General features: G+C 31.1%; 10 protein-coding genes across 12 annotated transcripts in view; 6 read left to right on the plus strand and 4 right to left on the minus strand.

Annotated features, from left to right (window-relative positions):
- The window catches only part of LOC142597610 (cytochrome b-c1 complex subunit 10-like), a 91504-nt gene that overhangs the window by 54682 nt on the left and 14112 nt on the right, over nucleotides 1–22710 (minus strand). The gene's annotated exons all lie outside the window — the stretch shown is intronic.
- On the plus strand, nucleotides 48–1505 carry LOC124493637 (trypsin II-P29). 2 transcript variants are annotated; one of them, XM_075732384.1, is made up of 2 exons: nucleotides 48–898; nucleotides 1003–1505. In XM_075732384.1, the coding sequence occupies exons 1-2, from the start codon at nucleotides 103–105 to the stop codon at nucleotides 1401–1403; spliced, it is 1197 nt and encodes a 398-aa protein (XP_075588499.1). In that variant the 5' UTR covers nucleotides 48–102; the 3' UTR covers nucleotides 1404–1505. The 2 variants fall into 2 exon arrangements, with proteins under 2 accessions (XP_075588499.1, XP_046912695.2); XM_047056739.2 differs by having other exon boundaries at nucleotides 71–913.
- On the minus strand, nucleotides 1441–4156 carry LOC124493905 (uncharacterized). Its single transcript, XM_047057021.2, has 4 exons — nucleotides 3701–4156; nucleotides 3398–3645; nucleotides 2805–3295; nucleotides 1441–2513 (listed from the first exon to the last, which is right to left on the minus strand). The coding sequence occupies exon 4, from the start codon at nucleotides 2482–2484 to the stop codon at nucleotides 1573–1575; it is 912 nt and encodes a 303-aa protein (XP_046912977.1). The 5' UTR covers nucleotides 2485–2513; nucleotides 2805–3295; nucleotides 3398–3645; nucleotides 3701–4156; the 3' UTR covers nucleotides 1441–1572.
- Nucleotides 6561–7879, plus strand: LOC124493638 (uncharacterized). The gene is made up of 4 exons (XM_075732104.1): nucleotides 6561–6694; nucleotides 6753–6858; nucleotides 6919–7265; nucleotides 7340–7879. Exons 1-4 carry the CDS (start codon nucleotides 6680–6682, stop codon nucleotides 7769–7771), a joined length of 900 nt encoding a protein of 299 aa, XP_075588219.1. The 5' UTR covers nucleotides 6561–6679; the 3' UTR covers nucleotides 7772–7879.
- Nucleotides 7997–9320, plus strand: LOC142597608 (solute carrier family 41 member 1-like). The gene is made up of 2 exons (XM_075732103.1): nucleotides 7997–9087; nucleotides 9164–9320. Exons 1-2 carry the CDS (start codon nucleotides 8034–8036, stop codon nucleotides 9208–9210), a joined length of 1101 nt encoding a protein of 366 aa, XP_075588218.1. The 5' UTR covers nucleotides 7997–8033; the 3' UTR covers nucleotides 9211–9320.
- LOC124493639 (uncharacterized) lies at nucleotides 10074–11347 on the plus strand. Its single transcript, XM_047056741.2, has 2 exons — nucleotides 10074–10542; nucleotides 10611–11347. The coding sequence occupies exons 1-2, from the start codon at nucleotides 10074–10076 to the stop codon at nucleotides 11345–11347; spliced, it is 1206 nt and encodes a 401-aa protein (XP_046912697.2).
- LOC124493640 (uncharacterized) lies at nucleotides 12053–15826 on the plus strand. The gene is made up of 2 exons (XM_075732105.1): nucleotides 12053–12226; nucleotides 12501–15826. Exons 1-2 carry the CDS (start codon nucleotides 12058–12060, stop codon nucleotides 13064–13066), a joined length of 735 nt encoding a protein of 244 aa, XP_075588220.1. The 5' UTR covers nucleotides 12053–12057; the 3' UTR covers nucleotides 13067–15826.
- eIF5B (eukaryotic translation initiation factor 5B) lies at nucleotides 13142–16995 on the minus strand. The gene is made up of 4 exons (XM_047057511.2): nucleotides 16954–16995; nucleotides 16694–16837; nucleotides 16471–16598; nucleotides 13142–16395 (listed from the first exon to the last, which is right to left on the minus strand). The coding sequence occupies exons 3-4, from the start codon at nucleotides 16497–16499 to the stop codon at nucleotides 13347–13349; spliced, it is 3078 nt and encodes a 1025-aa protein (XP_046913467.2). The 5' UTR covers nucleotides 16500–16598; nucleotides 16694–16837; nucleotides 16954–16995; the 3' UTR covers nucleotides 13142–13346.
- LOC124494166 (Zinc-finger protein 72D) lies at nucleotides 17236–21698 on the plus strand. 2 transcript variants are annotated; one of them, XM_075732092.1, is made up of 5 exons: nucleotides 17236–17561; nucleotides 18277–18493; nucleotides 18550–18691; nucleotides 18756–20821; nucleotides 20893–21698. In XM_075732092.1, exons 1-5 carry the CDS (start codon nucleotides 17395–17397, stop codon nucleotides 21571–21573), a joined length of 3273 nt encoding a protein of 1090 aa, XP_075588207.1. In that variant the 5' UTR covers nucleotides 17236–17394; the 3' UTR covers nucleotides 21574–21698. The 2 variants fall into 2 exon arrangements, with proteins under 2 accessions (XP_075588207.1, XP_075588208.1); XM_075732093.1 differs by lacking the exon at nucleotides 17236–17561 and adding an exon at nucleotides 18037–18188.
- On the minus strand, nucleotides 21674–22081 carry LOC124494165 (uncharacterized). Its single transcript, XM_047057330.2, has one exon. It carries the CDS (start codon nucleotides 22079–22081, stop codon nucleotides 21752–21754), a length of 330 nt encoding a protein of 109 aa, XP_046913286.2. The 3' UTR covers nucleotides 21674–21751.

A 22710-nucleotide genomic window follows, 5' to 3' on the forward strand; every position in this document is an offset into this window, starting at 1 on the left:
TGACTGACTGACTATTATAAAAATGGTGAACAATTTTCTTGATCCGGCCAGATCAATTAAAGAAATTTTGTTTTCTTAAAAAAAATCATTTTATTTTTCAATATGATGCAATTTTCCGTTTTGACTTTGATTATAATGATCACATTACTTGCATTTCAACTTGGCCATTGTGATCGATTAGATGATTTGATGAAAAAACATTGGCAATATTGTGGACAAAGTTTACATCGACGTACAACATTAATGCCAAACAAAACAACAACAACAACAACAACGACGACGTCGACGTCGACGGTGGCAAAAATAACCGGTGATAATAATCAATTCTCAAATGAAAATAATCAAACATTTTTTGAAGCACGATTCGATTTTATACTCAAATCTCAACGTATCTGTTCATTTGATTTCGATAATGACGATGAAAGTGAAAGCAATGAATTATCTGCACGAATTGTTGGTGGTCAAAATGCTGAACGACATGAATTTCCATGGCAAATTTCATTACGACGTTATAGTAAAACATTAAATAAATGGTATCATTCATGTGGTGGTGTTATAATCGATTCCCGTTGGATTCTTACCGCTGCACATTGTGTTCTCGGTGCCAAAGATCCTGACCATTTTCGTGTTCGTGTTGGTGAATATGATTACAGTATGGATGAAAATTATGAAATGGATTTCAATGTTAGCCATATATTTGCTCATCGTAGTTTTAATTTTCAAACTGTTGAATCGGATATTTGTCTGTTGAAATTGAAGGAAGAAATTGATTTCGGTCCTGATTCGAATATTCGTCCAATATGTTTTCCACAGATTCGAGCCAAACAAGCAAAAACAGATGCCGATGTTGTTAAACCTTCAACGTGTATATCAACAGGATGGGGAAAAACTGTTTTTCGTGAGTTTGAACAAGGTGTTTTTTTGTGTGTATTAGAAAAAAAATAATTCATGTTTGCTTAATTTACAAATTTATTCTGATTCTGTCATTTTCTTTATTGTAAGATGGAGAATTTCCAAAAATTTTACAAAAAGTTTGTGTAGATATTGTCGATCATCAAGATTGTCGTCGACGTTATGCTGAAATTATCAATGTTACCGAAACAATGATTTGTCTTGGTGAAGGTGGCAGTGGAACATGTGAAGGTGATTCTGGTGGACCATTTCAATGTATAAATAATATTACAATGATTACGAATGATACTGTTGAACCACGATGGTCACTATATGGATTAACATCATGGGCAGTTGGATGTGCTGAAGATCAATATCCATCGGTAGCGACCAATATTGCCGTATTACGTGATTGGATTTATGAACAAATATCACAGCTCGATCTATCACCATCATCATCATCATCATCACCACCACCACCACCAATAATGAATTCAACTAAATTAATTTAAAATTTTTCAAATCAAAAAAATTCTATTATCAAAGGTATTAAGTTCCAATATAATGTTTATTTTTTAGAAAAAAAATAATGATAGAAAACATGGTTTCTTTAAAGTACTGAGGAAAAAAAATGAAATTGATTTTTTGAGCATTTAAATTTTGTTTGAAAATTTTTTTTTTTCAATCAGAATTTGTCGATGATAACGAATCGATTGTTTGATGATACGAATCTTTTCCATTATCCTCCATCATCATCATCATTATCGATAATGGCGATGATGATGATGATGATTGTAATGTTGAAAACAATGATGGATGTCGTTCCTGAAGCATTTGTAATACTGTTTCATAAGAAGGGGGTATTATGCCCGTTGCTTTTTCATATGATGGTGGTGGTTTCAATGATGCCGCTATTGTATTCAATATTTCTCGTTGTGTTAATAGTTCTTCTACTGGTACACCATTTATTGGCGATTCTCTTAGATTATTTTCAATATCTTGAGCTTTTGATTGTAAACGTTTTGCACATAGAACACCAACAATTGTGATTGCCATGAATGGTATGGTCAATAATATCCAAACAAAATATGGTACCTCATCCAATTCATTCTGTATTGTATCATCAGATGATTTTTTTGTTGTTATCACCGAAAAAGATGTTAATGTTGTCGGTGTTGAATCCTGGTTATCATCATCAGTATTCATCCATGAAGAAGATGAAATTGAATTAAAATTAGTTGCAGTTGTTCCATTATTATTAATATTTTGGCTACCATCATCGGTGACGAAACCAATGATACAGATTTTAAGATCTGAGTCACAAATAACTTTCATATCCAAATGATAACCAACAATGATGGCATCATGAAGACAATCATCATCTGTTTCACATTTGATTCGTTCATTTGTTTCATCGTTTGGATCGATTGTTGTTGTTGTTAATACAGTATCAGAATAAAAAGATGATGTTACATCCGAAATTGGTTGACCATTCGAAATAGTGGCCATCAAACAGTTGAATAGAATAAATTTCCAACCAATGGATGATCGAATCATAGCGTTGATTGACGATTTAACGGTATTCCTATTCATCGATGATGATTTTCGATAATAATAGATTCCTATAAAAAAAATACAAAAATAGAAAAAAACAAAAAGATGCACTTTATACTGCTACTACAAGGTTTGTTTGTTGATTCAATTGCCAATCTCGATTGATTTATATCGATCGAACCAGAAAACAAAACATGACAATAGTTATTTGAGGGAAATTTTTTTTTTTGTAGAACACAAGTAAAATATAAATGACAAAAAAAAGTAATAAATCAAAAATCAAATGAATTCCATCAAAATGATGATGACAATCGATTCATCGTGAAAGTCGTCGAATCGAATCAAATTAAAAAACTTACAAATCACAAAAATTATATGTAATGTTAGAAAAATTATCCGCAAATTTGATTATCTTAATGCAAGCAATATATAGCTTCCGACATATGAAATTGAGAATTTAGAAAAATTTTTCCAATTCTTAAATCAATTCTGAATTCAGATTTCCTTCTATTCAGTTTTTCTTTACGATATTCAATATTATCAATATGGTCAAGTAATTGTTGACATTTTCATTCGTGTCGATAATGATGAGGATGATGATGACCACAACAGGCACAATACAACAACAGACATTAAATGATTTGATGATAATAATCGATTTCCAATGAAAATAATATATCTAGCCAACATTTATATGAACACCAGTTTGATGAGTTTTTTTTTATTTTCGTTTTTACAATCTTCTTCTTCACATCGCTCGGATTCGGCAACAACTTTGTTATGAAAGTATATAATGGAATCATTGAAGGGAAATCCTCGACGTTTTAAATATTGATGATGATCACTATGACTATGGGATGGAAATATAATAATAATAATAATAAAAATAAAACGGAGAAAAAATCCACATTCAACAAAAAAAAATAGCAAAAATATTAGATTAATTGCCCACATTTATCGCTATGGAGAGTGCAGGAGATTAATCTGGTCCAAGGCGTACGTCATTTGTCATCAAATCGTAGTCGTTGTTGTAGCAATCGAATCAAATTAAATGATGTGCACGTATGGCTAAAAATTACTGATAATGATGGCGATGCATGTTACATTTTTTTTATGTCAAACGACGACAACCGTTGGTCGGGATCATTGATGATGATGATGATGAACCTGATGATCAATGATATATGATGAATTTCGAAGCTAAAAAAAGAAATCATAAAATAATAATTATAAAAAAAAACAAGACAAAACATACAAAATAGGCTGGATTTCATTTCTGATGGCCCATTCTCAATACATTTATGACATGAATCACAAACGAAATCTGGTCCAAAGTCTTTATGTATAATTGAATTCGATTAAATTTTATTTTTATTTTCAACTCAAATTGTCCTTAAAAATATTGAAAATGATGATTATAACAATTTGATTTCGTTGTCGTTTAAAAATTTTATTGTTTTATATGAATTTTCAGAATTTCAAATTATTAATCTGATGTCATCAAAGATTGTTTCCACATTTTTTTTACACATAGCCAATTTTCAAGGATGACAATTGATTTTCGTTCTGCTGTGTATGTTTTAAAATTTGATATTAGAAAACAAATTATTACGAAAGATTTTTTTTGTTTTGTTTATTTTGTTTTATTTTTGATTTTCCAATGGAAAATTTTTTTGGAAGAAAAAAAAATCAATTTTCACACATTCGAATTTTTTTTTCGATGCTCATTTGGTGATGAACGAATCATCGAATTACGAAATTGAATTCTTCAGTCATCATCATCATCATCATCATCGTTATATCATATGCGATAATGATGGTGATGTTTATAATTAATAGATGAAAATTTTCAATTAATTACAATCCAAAGGTTTGATGTATTATAATTATGGACAATGATGTTGTTATCTGATTTTTTTGTTGTTTTTTTTTTGACAGTCAATATGCAATATGGCTTATATATAGCTTATAATGCAGTACAATTTATTAAGAATAAGAAGCCTTGATCTTTAACAAAACACAAAAACAGCAACAACAAATTAAGAAAAAAAAAATTAGAGCTGAAATCTTTATATCAATAAATGGTAAAAATAAAAACAATTACATTGTAATAATCACAATTTATGATGACAAATAGATCATCCATTCATTCATATATCCATTATTATTTGACACATATCTTGGTCAGTTGCAGATAGTTATTGGATCTTATCACATTTGAACTTTATCTCCAATTAACTACAATAGTGTTAATTTTTTCATACAAAATTTTGTTCTGATCTAATCTGTTAAACTGCAAATGTTCAATTTTAAGAGAAATGAGTTTAAACACTTTTACTACTACTTGGGGATAAAGTTCATATGATACCATTTTTTTCAATTTTTACCACGAATCTATTCGTGAACAAAAAAAAAAGACAATAAAATTTTTTTTCGATGAGAAATGAAAATTTGTTTGTTTGTTTGTTTGTTTGTTTGTTGTTGTTGTTGTTCCAAAATATATTGACCTTGAATTTTTGATACATAATTTTCGATAAAACGATCATCATCATCATCACTCTTGTCAATGGATGGATTGTTATTATTATCAACAACATTGTAAATGAATGAATGAATGAATGAAAAATCACTTTATTGGAATAATCATTATTCGATATATCAATTCGATGGATGGCCCTTATCCATTCATTCATTCGATATATGTATCGGGTATTTTACAACAATAACACTCATAATCATTGAATTACATAATTTGTTTCTTCCAAACAAATAAATTTGAAATTGGATGTTGTTCGTTTGTTGTTGTTGTTGTTCGATTGTTGTTTTTGTCTCTGTGACGATATAAAAACTCCCACGATGATGATAATCATGCACCGGGTTCTTCATCGCCAATAATCATCATCATCATCATCATCCACATCAAAATTTTTTCTGAATTTGGAATGGTCAAATTTCAACAAGTTTGACAGATCATGGCCAAATCGATTCAGAGAAGAAATTTTTATTTTTTTATTTTTTTGATTATTTGATGATGGCGATGATTATTATTATGATTGAAATTCGACACAAAAACATACACACATAAAGAGGATATATAATAATAATAATTCTATTGTGTAACTCTGAAAATTTTGTTCTGGGGAATTCAAATTCAAAATTTTTTTTATTTCATTTCATTTCATTTTTTTTTATTGTAACAAATTATTATTATTTTACATTAATTTTCGAGACAACAAAAATATGAATTTTTGTGGTTGAACCAAAAATGACCATTTTGAAATCAAATTTCAACAAAATAAAAAATAATTTTATGATGGAATTTCTATTATCACATCGAATTGTTTTGTTTTCTATTAATTAATTAATTTCGTTACGATTATTTTTTTCTTCAATCATTTTTATTGTTTTGTTTTGTTGTTTAAACAACCTTGTCGAAGAATTATCACAAATTTTATCTTTAATTTTATTATGTTTTAATGAGTTTTTTTTTTGTTTTATTTTGTTTTGTTTTGTTGATGTTTTTTGATATATTACGAAAAAAAAACAGGAATTATCTTTGTTTACGATTTTTAGAATGATTTTTCTGTTTTGTTTTGAATTTTTATGGCGGCTATTTCAACAAATCATTATGATGATATGTTGAAATATCTTTTTGAATTCCGAATTATTATTTCATACAATACAATACAACGTTTATTGATGATGATTTTGACCCAAAAGATGTTGATGATTGTGTGTTTATTCTTAGTCTATTCCACTGAAAAAAAGTATGACGATTGATTGATTGATTGATTGATTGAATGATTTTTTTTGGTGGGAATTTTAAATTTGATAATGATGAACACCATATTCGATTCAAAAAAAAAATATTTCTTTTGAATCCTTTTTTCTATAAAAGAAATTCATTAGAGTTACATAAGAAATTTTTTTTCTTGATTTTCTCTCATTCTTGATGATCTTGTCTTTTTTTTCATTGTGAATTTTGTTCCAGAAACACAAAAGAGACAATTCAAACTGCCCACACACACACAAACAGAAACACTGACAATGAAAGAGTGACCGATACATCATCGATTCAATTAAATCCTAAACATCAACAAATGTGCTGAATTTTCAAGCCTTTTGTCTGTCTGTTCAGTTCTGAAGTATATAAACAACGTTTGAACAACAGATAATTCTAGGAAAATCATTTATTTTTTCTTCTTTTCAGAATTGAATAAACAAAATTCCCGAGATGTTAATATTCAAAGTAAGTTTTTTGTTTCTATTTTTGATTTGGAATGAAATGAATTTTTTTTTTTCACCAGGTTTTAACATTGTCCACTATGTGTGTGGCAACCGTTTTCGGTTATCAATCATACGGAGGTGGTGGAGGAAGCAGTGGTGGTGGTGGTGGCTCTGGTGGTAGTTATGGTAATGGAACTAAATTAAAAATTAAACAAGTTGAAATATTTGATCATTTTAATTTAACAGGTGGTTCCAGTGGCGGTGGTGGTGGCGGCAGTGGTGATAGTGGATTTAGTAGTAGCGATGGTCAATTCAAAATGGGTGGTGGTGGTGGTGAACGTCTTAGTGCAGCCGTATTTACCAAACATACATTTGAAACAAAAACCGTCGATGTTCCGTTCGAAGATCAAGAACCACAAATTATTGAAATAGATGGTGGAAGCCTTCCGCTAGAGATTCATTTCAAATCTGCTTCTGGTCGTATTAAAGTGAAACAAAGTCATGAACTTGGTCAAAGTGGCCAAACTGAACATTCACAAGCGGAAGAAGAACCGATGCGTTTGGTTCATGAAGTTCGAAAACCAATTATCCAGGTAAGATGATGGTAGTGGTATGACTTTGTCACATGAAATTAATTCATTCAATTTGATTATGTTGCAAATCATAGGAAGTGCGCGAAATCATTACACCATATCGAAAAGTATATCAAGAAATACAACCGGTTATGGAAGAAATTCACACCGTCGTTGCTAAAGGTGAACAACGACGACAAGGTCATAGCGGAAGCAATAAAGGTGGCGGCGGCGGTGGTTCTTCTGGTGGTGGTGGTTTTGGTGGTGGCGGATCTTCTGGTGGCTACGGAGGTGGCTCATCAGGTGGTGGTGGATCTTCTGGTGGCTACGGAGGTGGCTCATCAGGTGGTGGTGGATCTTCTGGTGGCTACGGAGGTGGCTCATCCAGTGGTGGTGGATTTGGCGGCAGTTCCTCAGGTGGCAGTAGTGGTGGTGGATATGGTAGTTCATCCGGAGGAGGAAGTTCTGGTGGTGGTGGTGGATTCAACTTTGGTGCTTCATCCGGAAACACAAAAACTCCATACTAATTGGCTGTTTATCGTTTCAAATCTTACTAGCCATTTTTCATTAACAGGAATTGATATGTTGGCATCGTGTATAATTTATTTGTTTATTTGTTTTAATCGAATAATTCTGTAAATGAAAAAGAATTATTTTAAATTAAATTTAAAAAAATTATTTGAGATTTATAGCCAAAATCCATGATTTGGATAAATCCGTAACGACGACGACGACGACGATTGAAAACAAATTGTACAAGTGAAAATCATTCATATCGCTTGTGAATATATGGTGGATGACGTGATGAACGAAAATTTCATTTTGATTATTATGTTCGTCGTTTATATTATAAATCAATTGGTTTGTTATTTCATTCTACATCGAATTCAATCGGCTCATTTTCAACAATTAATCACATTGTTATTATCCGGTACAATACAATTATATGCCGGTTTTTATCTATTCAAAGCAAATCGTTTAGAATCATTTCAAAATATGAAAGGTGTCATTGCACTTGTACCAATGTTAATGGATATGAAAGGTAATATTGAAATAACGATGGCATCACGAATGTCAACATTGGCACAATTACAATCACATCGTATGAATAATTGGCATGGACTTTGGCAAACGGTACGACAGAATATTGCATTGATTCATTGCCAGGTAACAATCATATCATTTGCAGCCGTATTATTGACAACATTATATTTGGATTTTGAAAAATCTACTTTCGATTTCAATTCCATCGTATTGCTATATGCAATTGCATTGACAACCGGTGCCATTTCATGTTCATTAATCGATAGTATTGTTACGTTTGTTATTGGTTTTATTTCGATTTCTGGTTCCGATTCGGATGATGTTGCCACTTCATTGGCTGCTTCTGTTGGTGATCTTATAACCGTTATGTTGGTCGTACAATTTGCAAATGAATTTTATCGTTTTGAACAAACAAATAAATGTTGGATATATTGGTTGATTATCATATCATTATTATCATTATTTCCATATCTAATGTATTTGGTTGCAAAGAATATTGAAACACGACGTGCATTTATTCGTACATGGAAACCATTATTCATTGCTACAATCATATCGATTATTAGCGGTTTTATATTCGAATCATCGAATGAAAAATTTAAACAAATTACATTATTATTACCAATGTTGGCCGGATTCACTGGTAATTCCTGTTCAATGATAATTAATTTAATATCAACAAATTTTGAACGAATATCACAACGACGACATACAATGTGTACTATTGATGGCGAAATTCCAGATCAAAAACAATCAATCAAATGGTTATTGAGTCCAAAAGATGTTTTCTGGGATTATGGTAAATATTTTTTTTTTATATCCGGGATTATTTAAGATTTTTCAAAAATTATTTTCATTTTCAATACAGAATATAGTGAAAAAATATCGAAAACAAATCGATCACATGTCATACATGGTGTAGTGCCATGTTTATTTTTCTATCTGATTATGGTGGCCATATTTCAGGATCATCAATATATTTATATTACGATTAAATTCATCATATTTTATCTATTATTCGGCATTATACTTGTCACCACAATGTTATATATCACCTGTAATGTTGTACATATAATATTTAAATTGAATATGAATCCAAGTGATACAACGATACCATTTTTAACATCGATTGTCGATCTAAGCGCATCATTAACATTATTAACTTTTTTCCACATTCTTTCATTTTATTCTGATCCAAATATCAATGTTAAACCATAGCGGGGGTAGGGGGGAACATCTAAAAATAATAAAGAGACAGAGAATATATAAAATGTGAAAATTGTAACAATTTTTTTTTTGAATGATCATTACCGTTTTTTTTTGAGTGAAAAAGAAAAAAAAATGTTTTTCGCTTTTGTATTGGCCAATATAAATATTGACATTGCATCAAAAAAAAAAAAAAAAAATCACCACAATCGACAATGACAATGGATTAGTTTTTTTTTTGTTTACTTGTTATGAAATTTTTTTTTTTTTGCTTTTTTCTTCATTCAAATTTATTTTTTATCATTGAGAAATAACTCGTAAATTTTGTTGCTTTTCTCTTGATCATCATCATCTTTGATTTTTTTCAAATCGATTGATTGATGAATGTGTCTATAAAATCGATCACTTCATCACATATAAAAGCTGATCGAAAAATGATAGATCAATTTTTTTTTTAAAAAATCAGATCGACAACAAAATAGTGATTGGTAATTCGTTTTTTGTTTTTTTTTTTTTTTGACCAAAGACAAAAAATCAAAACCCAAGATGTTCATCTTAAAGGTTTTGGTATGGTCGATAATGATTTATATGATGAATGGTCAATTTATCGCTAATGCTCATATCACATCACCATCGAATCGTATTCGTGAAAAGATAAATAAATCAAATAATAATAATCAGCCTTTATCATCGAGAAAACCATCATCATCATCATCTGCTGCGCGGATGGATTTTGCCATCAAATCGGCTCATGGTTCACGAAATGGTATCGGTATTGGTGGCGGTGGCCTTATCCAATCAGTTTATAATGAATTTCAAAATTCGGATGGTGGTGGTATAAAATCTTTTGGTATTTCATCGAAAAAAGTAACGGCAAATTCGAGAAAAAATGATTTTCATGGTGATCGAAAAATTGATCAAAAAACATTGAATAAAATCAAAGAAATTATCAATGCCGCTGTGAAAACACGATTCTCAATGGAAACAAAAGAAGCTGATTTTGATGAAGATGATTATGATCAAACACCACAAGTGATTGAAATTGGTGGTATGTATTTACGATTATTTTTTTTTATTTGTTTCAATTGATTCGATAAAAATTCGTTCGTTCTAAAGGTTCGGAACTACCGTTGGAAATTCATTTTAAATCGTCATCAAGCAGAATAAATATTAAACAGAGTCATGAAACTGATGAAGGCCAGACTATTGGACCGATGAAAACAAATTCCAAACCAATGAGAATCATACATGAGAATTATAAACCAGTTATTGCTGAAATTCGTGAAATAATTACACCGTATCGAAAAGTATTTCAAGAAATACAGCCTGTTATGGAAGAAATTCATACAGTAGTTACGCAAGGTAAAAAACGAAAAAAAATAAAACCTGGACATAGAATCAATGATGGTGGTGGAACGAAAGGAGGCAGCGGATCATCATCAAACGCTGGTGGTGGACTAAAAGGTGGAAGTGGTGGTAGACAAAAACAACAAAGACCATCATCATCATCATTGGAAGAGAATATTCGACAAGTTTTAGAACGAATGAATGAACGATCAATTCAAAAAGAACAATTCGAACAACAAACGGTGGAAGATAATTTGGAACAACAACAACAACAACAACAGCTGGAGCAAAACGATGAATTTGAACAGCAGCAACAAGTGGAAAATGATAGGTTTTCCGAATCGCCAGAATCGCAGCAGCAGCAACAACAACAACAACAACAGGTTGAAATAGATGACAATGATGATGAAGATTCGATTTATAAAGTTCGTCAACAATCATCTTCAAGAAATAATGCTGTAGGTAGCCGTAAAGGTTATGATCGACGAAAGAAACGATTAGTTTAACGAATTTAATTGATTGAAAAATTATCATCATTTTATTAATTTATTTAAAACATTCAATTATTCATTGTATTTATGATCATCATTATTGTTTTATAATAATTATATAAATCATCAAAATTCAATAAATTTTCAAACACAAGTTTTGTAATGTATTCATCAAATATAGGATTCTTATTTTTTTGTTGTTATTTTATTTCACAAGTTCGATAACAAAATGGATTGGAAATTGATCACGAAATGTTTTTTTTGTTGTTGTATTTGGAACGAAAAATGCTATACGTTATTTGCCAACTGGATGATGGATGTATAATGATCAACAAAATGTTTTGGTGAAATTTCTTTTTTTTCAAAAAAAATGGACAAAAAACGACAACGACGATTGTTATTTGATTGCGCCAAACTGTTGATGATCTTAATAGACTGAATATGTGTGTGCATTATGTAATATTTTGTCAAACAAAATGAAAACATTTAACAAGAGGATGGAAAAAGTATCATCATAATAACATATCAAACAAATTCAGAACAATTGGATGATCTTCTTGGCGACAACGAAAACAGAAGTAATTTAAAAGAGATTGTTCCAGAAGTTAGAAATAGCATCATTATAGTAAGAACCGTTTGTCACTATAAATACTTGATGGTGACATTCATTGAACGTCAAATGACAAATTGAAACGAATTGAACAACAACAACAACAACAACAAAAATGATGTGCAAAATTATCGTTTTAACAACGTTTTTATTATCGATATTTGATTTAACCGTTGCTGGTGGTGGTAATGCTGGAAATACCCGTGGTTTTAGCGGTTTTAGTGGTGGTGGTGGTGGTGGTCAATATGGCCGTATGATGGGTGGTTTTCATTCTTCTGGCTTAGGTATGGGTAACGTATTTCATCATCAACAAATCGGTGGAGGTGTTATGACCATTGATCAACTTGGTGCTGGACGCCAAGAATCATTCAACGGTTTGGGACCGGAATTAGCTCATTTGGGCACTGGTATTAGTTCCGCTATTAGTGGCGGTATTGGTGCCTTTATGGGCTTACAAGGTGGTGCGCGACAAGCTTTTTTCTTGATATTTTGATTTAATTTTTCTTGTTAATGAATTTTGGAAAAAAAATTAATCTGAATTTTATTCAATTTACACAGGTCGATCTAGCGGTGGTGGCGGCGGATACAATGCTGGTGGTGGTGGTGGTGGGAACAGTGGTTACAGTGGATCATCAAGAGGCGGAGGCCGTATAAATGCAGCTGTATTCTCTAAACAAACATTCGAAACCAAACCCGTTCAATCACAATTTGGACCAATTGAACCACAAATAATCGAAATTGAAGGTAGTGATTTACCAGTGGAAATTGTTTTCAAATCAGCATCCGGCCGTATTAAAGTACGACAAGAACATCGAATGCAAGGAGCAGGTGAAACTGAATATAATCAATTTGAAGAAGAACCACATCGTTTGGTTACGGAAGTTCGAAAACCAATCATACAGGAAGTTAGAGAAATTATTTCACCACAAAGAAAAGTATATCAAGAGATTGAACCTGTTATTGAAGAAATTCATACAATCGTTGCCGAAGGACAAGGTGGGCGTGGTAGTGGTGGTAATTATGGTGGATCAAACGGTGGTGGAAATTATGGAAATAGTGGTGGATTTATGACACAACAACGTACAACTGAATATGCAGCAGCTAAAGCTAAAGCTAAGGCTTAGATTTTTTTTTTCTTTTAAGCTTTTAATTTACACCACAAGTGATCAATCAATCAATAGCTAATCGATAATACGGAATTTTTTTTTTGTCTCAAATTTTTATTTATTTATTTATTTAAAGAAAAAAAAGTTCATTTTTTTAGAATAAAAATAATTTTTTTTTTTTTTTGACAATTGGAAAAAAACTTCATAAAATAATTTTACAGCGAAAAAAAAAATTGTTCATGTCTGGTGTTTAGTTGGCTTTTTCGAAATGGGAGAATAAATATATATCATATACCATTTAGATGATATTGAAAATTTTCTTCAATTCAATCATCAATTGCCAATCACTTTTTTCAAGATCATCACGAAAATGTTCTTTCATTATATCAATTGATTCACGTGTAACACGTGAATAGAGCATATCATTTGAATCAAAATGACGTCCAAATAATTTCGGCGCATCCGATGTACAATGTTCAATTTTAATACAAACTTCATCACCACGTTTAGCTTGTTCAACGGTTTTATGATCATGTTCAACGGTTGTTACACGACCAATTAGATCTAATTCTTTTGATGGTACAGCTAATGGTGTTCCCGATACAATTGTACCATCATCAACATGTACACCAAGAACGATTGGATCACGTTTATTAAATATACAATTAGGTAATATTCGTAGTTTACATGGAAATACGGCTAAATGACGATTTTGTTCTTTACGTTGTTTACGAAGATTTTCTTTATATGCTGTAAATTGATCAAATAAATGATAGATTATATCGGCTGTAAAAATTTTCACACCTAATTGATCGGCTAATTCTTGTGCATCACGATCAATTTTTACATCAAATGCCAAAATAACAGCATTATCTGGTGAATTTTCCAACATGATTGATGCTTTCATAACATCACGTTTAGCTACAGGTCCAATACGTACACCTGAATATGGGATTTTTGAATCTTTTAAAAATTCCAATAATGCTTCCAATGCACCCAATGTTGATGCCTGAACATAGACACCTTTATCTGAACATTTTATTGCTTTCATTGCCGAACCAAATTGATTCCAACACATTGTTTTCAATCGTTCCAATTCGGTTTCGTTTTGGGTGACATATAAATTCAAACCGGCAACAGCTTTTTCTAGATCATGTGCAGCAATTTTAACACCCACCGATCCATATACGACACGCAACTCTTCATATGGTGATTTAACACGTAATTCTTTCAATGGTTGTGGCACAAGTAATGCACGAATCTGTGTAATAATCGGACCATCATGACCGGCCAATACGATTTTATCACCTTCACGTAGTTTACCATTTACTAATACAACATCAATAGTTGTACCGAGGCCAGGTATGGCTTTCACTTCCAATACAGTTGCATCCAATGAATCCAATTGATAATGGATACGTTTGGCCATTAATGTTTGTGTGAAATGTGTTATCAAATTGATTAGATTACCCATACCATCACCCGTATGTGCTGATGTTGGCACCAATGATATATAGGTACGTGGATCAGGATTCTCATAAAATAATGCCGCATTAATTGATTGTTCGGCCAATTGTACGATAACTTTTTGTTTCAATGTATTAAATTCATGTTTCGTATTCGATTGTTGTGAATTGATTAGATCTTCAACATCTTTACGGACATTTGAGCGCCATTCATAAAGACGATCAATTTTATTCAACGCCACTATGAATGGTGTTTTACGTGATTTCAATAGATTCAATGATTCGATCGTTTGTTTTTCTAAACCATGCATAATATCAATAACTAATATGGCAATATCACAAAGTGATGAACCACGTGAACGTAGATTAGAAAAAGATTCATGTCCAGGTGTATCGATTATTAATAAACCTGGTATTTTTAGCTCGGTTTTTGTTTTCACATTTTTACATTGTTCATGTATGGCCGTTGGTGGTACAAATGTGGCACCAATTTGTTGTGTAATACCACCGGCTTCATTATCCTGGATATGTGTTTTACGGATATAGTCCAATAATTTTGTTTTACCAGTATCAACATGACCAAGTACACAAATGATTGGCGAACGAAATTTTTCCGGTGGTCTACTTGCCGGATTTGATGTTGCAAACAATAAATCCGGATCAATCGATTTTGATCCTGTAGGTGTTAGAGCCGTATCATTATTATTATGATTCATTGATTTATTAGATGACTTTTTGTTTTCTACAGATTTTTGTTGTTGCTGTTTCTTTTTCTTTTCTTCAATCACAATATCTTCCCAATCATCGGGAAATTCTTCTTCTTCTTCCTGTTCATCATCATCAACCATTTCAATATCTTCATCTAATGGTTCAGTATTATCATCATCTTCTTTAGGTTCAGATAAATTATTATCCGATTTTGATTCATCTTCCTGTGAATCTTGTTTATCTAATCGTCCTTCTTTACGTGATTTACCAATCACTGCTTGACCAGATTCTTTTAACAATTGTAAACTCATTTTAGCTCGTTGAAGATCAGCTTTCTGTTTGGCGGTCAATAATTTTCCCTCTTTTTTCAAACGTAATTTTCGTTCTTTTTCCTTTTGCTTTTTCTTCTCTTTTCGTTCTTTTTCAAGTCGTTCCTTTTCCAATCGTTGCCGTTCACGTTCCTCTTCCTGTCGAATCTTTTCCTCTTCTTCACGTTGTTGTCGTTCTTCCTCTTCTTTTTGTTTCTTTAGAATTTCTTGCATCATTGCTAATTGCTTTTTACTTGGACCTTTACCGGCTGCTTTTGTACTTGTTGCTGTTGATTGTTGTTCTTCTTGTTTCTTTTTTTTTGCTTCTTTACGTTTCTTTTTCTTATCTTTATTCTTACTGTTTACGGTAGTACCATCATCATCATTCTCATCATCTTCATCACTTTTACCGACATTATTATCAATATCAGCTGTTTTATCACCATTATTGTTATTGGATTCATTTTGGCTGGTTTTTTGTTGTTGAACATTTGATGGTTTTGATTCTTGTACAGATTGATTCGTTGCTTTTTTATTATCTTTTTTTTTCTTATTTTTTTTATTTTTTGCTTGTGATTTATCATCATCGTCATCATCACCATTATTTTGATTGGTTGATTTATCATGACTATTATTATTAGTAGCATTATCGACATGATTATTGTTTGATGATTTTGTTGCCATATCCGGTTGTTTATTAATATTTGATTCTATGGATTTCGATTGCGGTGGTGGTTTTTTACCTTCAACCATTTCCATATGTAATTCGGCTAACATTGCATCCAAATCTTCATCATCGTCATCATCTTTTTTCTTACGGCGATCTTTTTTACTTTTCTTTCCGCCTGTCTGTTTTTTAACATCACTATACATTGTAAATCGAATAAGAATGAATTGGAATTATCATTTTTTTCGATAAAAAAATAAACATTCAACTTACTTGATCTGATTGATTTCTTGATCATCCATGATTATAATGAACAATATCTTTATGAAATTTTAACAAAAGCGGATAATTTATGAGCAGAATTTCTTTTTTCAAAAAACCACATATAAAGTTAGTATGATCTATTGGTGGCAAGAAAAAAAAATTTACAGACAACGTGTCAATCGTTGAAATGAAAATTAGATTAGAACAAAAAATAAACGGCATAAAAACAAACCTTGTGTGTGTGTGTGTATGTTTGTTTTAACAAATACAAAAATGAGACAAAGAGAAACTTGTTCCAGAAACAATCAACGAAAAAAAATTTGGCCAAAAAAAATAATTTTCAAATATGAAAATTGATTAAATAAAAACAAAATTCCTTTATGATTGATAATAAAAAAAAGAAAAAAAAAGATTAATCGGACGTTTTTTTTCGAAAAAAAAAGAAAATTCTGCAAATATTAAGAGCAGATTATAAATGTAAAAAATACATACCAAACAAAACGAATAATAAATTCTGAATGCCAACACACATACAACATACAACATACACACAACACGCATGCATGCATGTATTGAAGACATGTGGCAGCAGCTGATGATGATATTGCATCAGCATATGCCACTTCCATAATTTTTTTTTTGATCCTGTTCATAAATGACAGTACCAAAGGATTAATAAATAAAACAGTGTATAAAATAACAAAACAAAAACAACCATGTGAACAAACACTGTCAATGTATAAACATTAAATGATGAGCTTATTAAAGAATTTTTCCAAGTCAGATTCTTGATTTTGACGATAATTTATTTTTGTGATTTTTTTTCGTCTTTTTTTTTATTTCAATCGTTATTATCATTATGTAATTTCTATTCCAAAGTATTCATGATTCAATCGATTTGACTTTCCATTTCATCAATTATTATTATCAATAATGTTAAATTCACAACAACAACAATCGACACAATCATCGGTAACAACAACAGCAACAACAATGGGTACGATAAATAATCCATCCGGTCAACCGGGTACTGTTGGCCAAGCAGCTCAAGCTCAATTAATGAATCAAATACCGATTGGTCAAGCAACACCTGCATACAGGTAAGTTATGACCGTAGAAATTCTAAAGATTTTTTTTTTAAAGTCGATCACTGATCATTGTTGTTTGAGAAACAAATGGAAAAAATTTAATTTTTTTTTCAATTCGTCTTTCAATTTTTGTCAACAAAAAATCCATAAAGATTGGACAGATTTTTTTCCCCTCGTAATCCAAACAACAATAATTGTCATCGATCTTAGCCTATAGAAAAAAAAATCGAATATTCTGCAACACAATTGTGTGCTTGTTCGTTCGTTGGTTTCGAACATTTATTTTTTTATCATCTAATGTTTGTCCGTAGTTTAATCATTATTTTTTTTGAGCAATTAATATGATGATGATGATGTGATTGACAAACAAAAGAAATGAACCAAACGAATAGCCCGAAAGTGAAGCAGAATTGTAGAAAAAATATCCTTTTATTATTATGTTGCTAAAAATATATCATTACAATTGTGTTGTTTTAACAGCCAAGACATCGTTTTGTTTTACTTATTACCGGTTACCACGATAAGATAATGAATGAATTTCTTGGCTTTACTTGGATTTTCGTGAACATCATATAGATCCACATCATAATCGCCGTTTTTATTGTTGTTGTTTTTATTATCAAAATTATGATGATGATTGTTAGTAATTGGATTGAATTTTTTTCGAAAAATAAACTTAACACATTTTCTGATTAAAATTTTTTTTTCTTTCATTTTTATTCACCAGTTATTATCAACAAACAGCAGCAATGTATCCATCACCATATAGTTATATGACAACAGCCGTAGCAGCAACATCGGCTACATCCGTATATCCAACAACCGTTATTCATCAACAACAGCAACAACAACAACAACAAACAATTCCTGTTTCCGTTGCACCAACAACTGTCACCGATCCATATGCAGTATATGCTGCACAATTAGCTCAATATCAAGCATATGTAAGTTTTATTAACACAAATAAAAATGATTTAAAATTGTCAATTTTAACAATTAGCAACAACAAATGCAACAATATGCAGCTGTTGTTGCGGCAACATCGGCCACACCTACCGTAACGCCAACAATCGTTGCGGCTAATCCAATGATTCCATTTCAACAACCAACAATGGCATTTCAACCAACTTTAATACCTCCAGGTTGGTTAATTATTAATTATCTGATGATGATTTGAAAGATATTGATGTAAACATTACTTTTCAGGTCATTCATTTTATCCACAACCTGCTGCCGTTACGGCTACAACACCTATTGGTATGATGCCAACCGCTGTTCACACCACCACCCTACAACCTCAAATATTACCGGCAACGACTTGCGTTGTCGCTACGACGCCCACTGTTACTCCAAATGTGGTATCGAGCAACAATAGCACTACTATCATGACAGCCGATATGAATGCCATTGTGAATAGTCAAAAATTATCAAAAAAACCGGAAACCGGTCTCGATATTGTTAAAAAATCCAACTATTTTTGTGAAACATGTAAATTAGTTTGTTCAAGTGCCGAATCTATGATGAGACATGTGACTGGATTTAAACATAAAAAACGTCTTGAATATCTACAAGGTAATGGAATAAAAAAATTAGTGGCCAACGATCCGAATGTTTCTGAGTCGTCCGATAGCAAAAAATCGAACCCTCGTGGACCAACAATGATGAGTATCATATTAAAATGTCGTATTTGTGATGTTCCATGTGTTAGTGTTGATTCATATTCAAGTCATATACAAGGACAACGTCATAATCGTTCGATTGCATATAGAAAAAAAATGGGTGAACCAGTCTATGATAATGCACCGGAAATATTATCGAAAAATGTTCCAATAGAATTGGAGATGAAAATTAAAAAATTGTTTGCTGATAATAGTTCACGACAAGGTGAACAGAATAAAGTTGATAGAATGAAATCGGGACAAAAATTTGGTGAACCATCCGGTATGGATCGAATGATGATGGTGGAAAAATCTTCATCATCGTCAACACCACCACCACCACAGCCATCGAATATGAAAAATGAAATCAAAGATTTTTTCGATTGTAAACCAATTGGACAGGATTTTATTGAAGAAGTTTTAAATCAAAATGGAAAAATAGTCTGTTATACTTGTACACTATGTGAATGTCGTTTTAATGATGCAAATGCAAAAAATTTACATCTAAAAGGACGACGACATCGGCTTCAATATAAGAAAAAAGTTGATCCAAGTCTAATTGTTGAATTTATAAAAAGTGATATGATAAAAATTGAAAATGAACAACTGGAAAAGCTAAGACAAAAAGAACGTTCAATGAAGAAAATATTGCATACAAAACCATATCTTACTGAAGATCTTGATCCATTTCAATCGGTGGACAAATCCAAAGAATTTTCTTCCCTTTTCAAATATAATCAAAATAATGCACATACAACATCGATACATTCAACATATAAAGGAAATGAATATACACGATCATTCAGTGATTATTTACTTGAATATAGACATCATCTTATTCAACCATCAAAATTAGAATTAGAATACATCTATCAGACGGCCTATTTAGTGGAGAAAGCTATCCGTAGTGTTGGACGTTTCATTGAGCTAAATTTTCTACTCCCTATTCCGGTACCAAAATTTATATCCATCCATAAAACATTATTGCCAATGGATACGATTAATGATATGTTGGAAAATGGTGAAAATCGTCTAATACAAACAGATTCAAGACTTGTTGAATTTATTCGTGTTATACGTCCAGGACCACTTGGTAAAGGTTTATTACTTACTGGTGAAAGATATTTTAAGCTAATAATCTTATCATCAGTATTACCAACCGAATCGTTGCTTACATTATTTCAACGATTAGTACCGAAAGAAATTGAACGATTATCAAAAAATCCAAATGATTATCCGGGTGAATATCATGTTCAATCGGAAATGATGAAGGATAAAACAAAATTTCGTATAACTTTATATACATTTGCATTAAATAGTGCTAGCGGTAGTAGTAATACTAATGAACCAATGATATTGGATGATTCAAAAAAAATATTACGATTTGATTGTTATCTAACCTGTCCATATATTCGTGATGAAAATCAAGAAGAACTTCGAGAAAATGTACCGGATTTATTGAATCAAGAAAAATGTCTTCGTTCATTGAATGATATACGACGTTATCGTTGGTTCAAAGATATGGGAATTAAACATAATTTTTTCACATTTACATTACGAATTCTTCGTGAACTGACCAAACGTATTAAAATTTGGTCTCATGTATCACTTTGGGTATGTTTTTTTTTTGTTTTTTAGATTACTAAATTCTTAATTAATTTTTTTTTTTGTTTTATTTCGATTAGACATTCGAAGTGATATTGGAACGAATATTGATCTCAGCGAATTGTTGTCTAGGGCCGGCATCATTATTTCGACATTTTTTTGAATTTCTTGCTCATGGCATTTTGATGACACGTGGGCAAGGTTTAGCCGATCCATGTGAAGCACGTTTAGTGAATATATTCAATTATCTTAGCCGTCAAGATAGAGAAGATATTATGTGTTCAGCACAACATTTAGTTCGATTAGTTGCATTGCGACAATTGGATAAAGTATTGAATGTTGATTCGAAAATTGTCTATCAGATACGAATGAATGAAATGAAACAACTTTCAAATATTCAATCACGACAATCATCTAGTTTATCATCACATCAATCAACATCGACTTTTCATGAGAATCCATATCGTTATAAATCAAAACCAAATTTTGATAGACAAAAATCATCAACAACAACAATCGGCGATATTAAAAATACACAACAACAACAGTTACAACAACAGCAACAATTAGAACAACAACAACAACTTTTACAAAAACAACAACAATTGCTAGAACAACAGCAGCAACAGCTACAACAATTACAACAACAACAACAGCAACAAAAACAACAATCAAAATCAGATGATAAAATTGAAAGAAATGTATCATTAAAACGTAAACTTTCAACAGATGATACATTTGAAGAACCTGATCTTGAATGAAATTTTTTTTTTTTTTTTTTGCTTCTGTATAAACAAATTTATTATTAATTTTGATGTAATTGAAATTTTTTTTTTTTTTTTGATAAATATTGAATAAAAATTAATGCCACAATTTGATCATTTTATTCTTCTTCGATGATTTTTGGTTCATATGTTGTTGTCGAAAAAAAATTGAGTTTTACAATACAATTTTATGATGCATATGGAGTTCACGATAATTTAACCAATTCGGAAATACATGATTCCAATTGATACGTTCGCAATAATTACCTTGTTCCATGACTGGTTCTGCAGTTGTTTTATCCAATCGTTTTAATGTATTACGTAATTTACGTTCAGCCATAATACGACGTTCAAAATCCATTTGATTAATTTTACGTCCTAAATTGAATAGATTTTTACGACCACGACGCCAACGGCCACAGGTACGAAAACCATCGGCTTCACGTTCATACCAACGATCTTCATATGGTGCAAATGCTGAATCTTCCGGTGCAGTGATGTGCATTGTTTTTTTTTTTTTTTTTGGATAATTTTACTCAATCAAACAAAAGACACAGAATACAGAATACAAAGATCGAATATATTTTTTTTTTGTATTTCGTTCGAAATGAATGTCGAATATGGAATAAAGAAAATGATGATTTCAACGTACAAGTAATTGTAAGTGAGAAATTCTGATTTTACAAACACAAAAAGTAAAATTTATTATTTATTTTTTTTTGGCAGGAATTTCGTTATTTTATTTAAATGAAATTTTTTTTTTCATCCATTGCCAACGGAAAAAAATTTCAACAACAAAAACAAACGACAATCATTAACGATGACAAACGACTAAATACTACATGGATTTTCATTACGTCAAACAATTTTTCATTCTCCCTTCAAATGTTGATGACATTGAATCTATAAAAACCAATGTTAACCATTGGAATATTCTATGATTGCAATCATCATCATTGCCGCCATTATAATGTAGAATGTTCATCAGTATTATTATTGAATGCAATGCCAATTTTTTTAATGCTGTAGAGGAATATTTTTCAATGTTTTTACGATAATCTTGTTCAATGTTGGCCAATTTTTCAATATACAATTACACATACACACACAAAATGAATGAATGAATGAATGAAA

The sequence above is a fragment of the Dermatophagoides farinae genome, chromosome 6 (genome assembly GCF_024713945.1).
Source record: "Dermatophagoides farinae isolate YC_2012a chromosome 6, ASM2471394v1, whole genome shotgun sequence".
NCBI lineage: Eukaryota > Metazoa > Arthropoda > Arachnida > Sarcoptiformes > Pyroglyphidae > Dermatophagoides > Dermatophagoides farinae.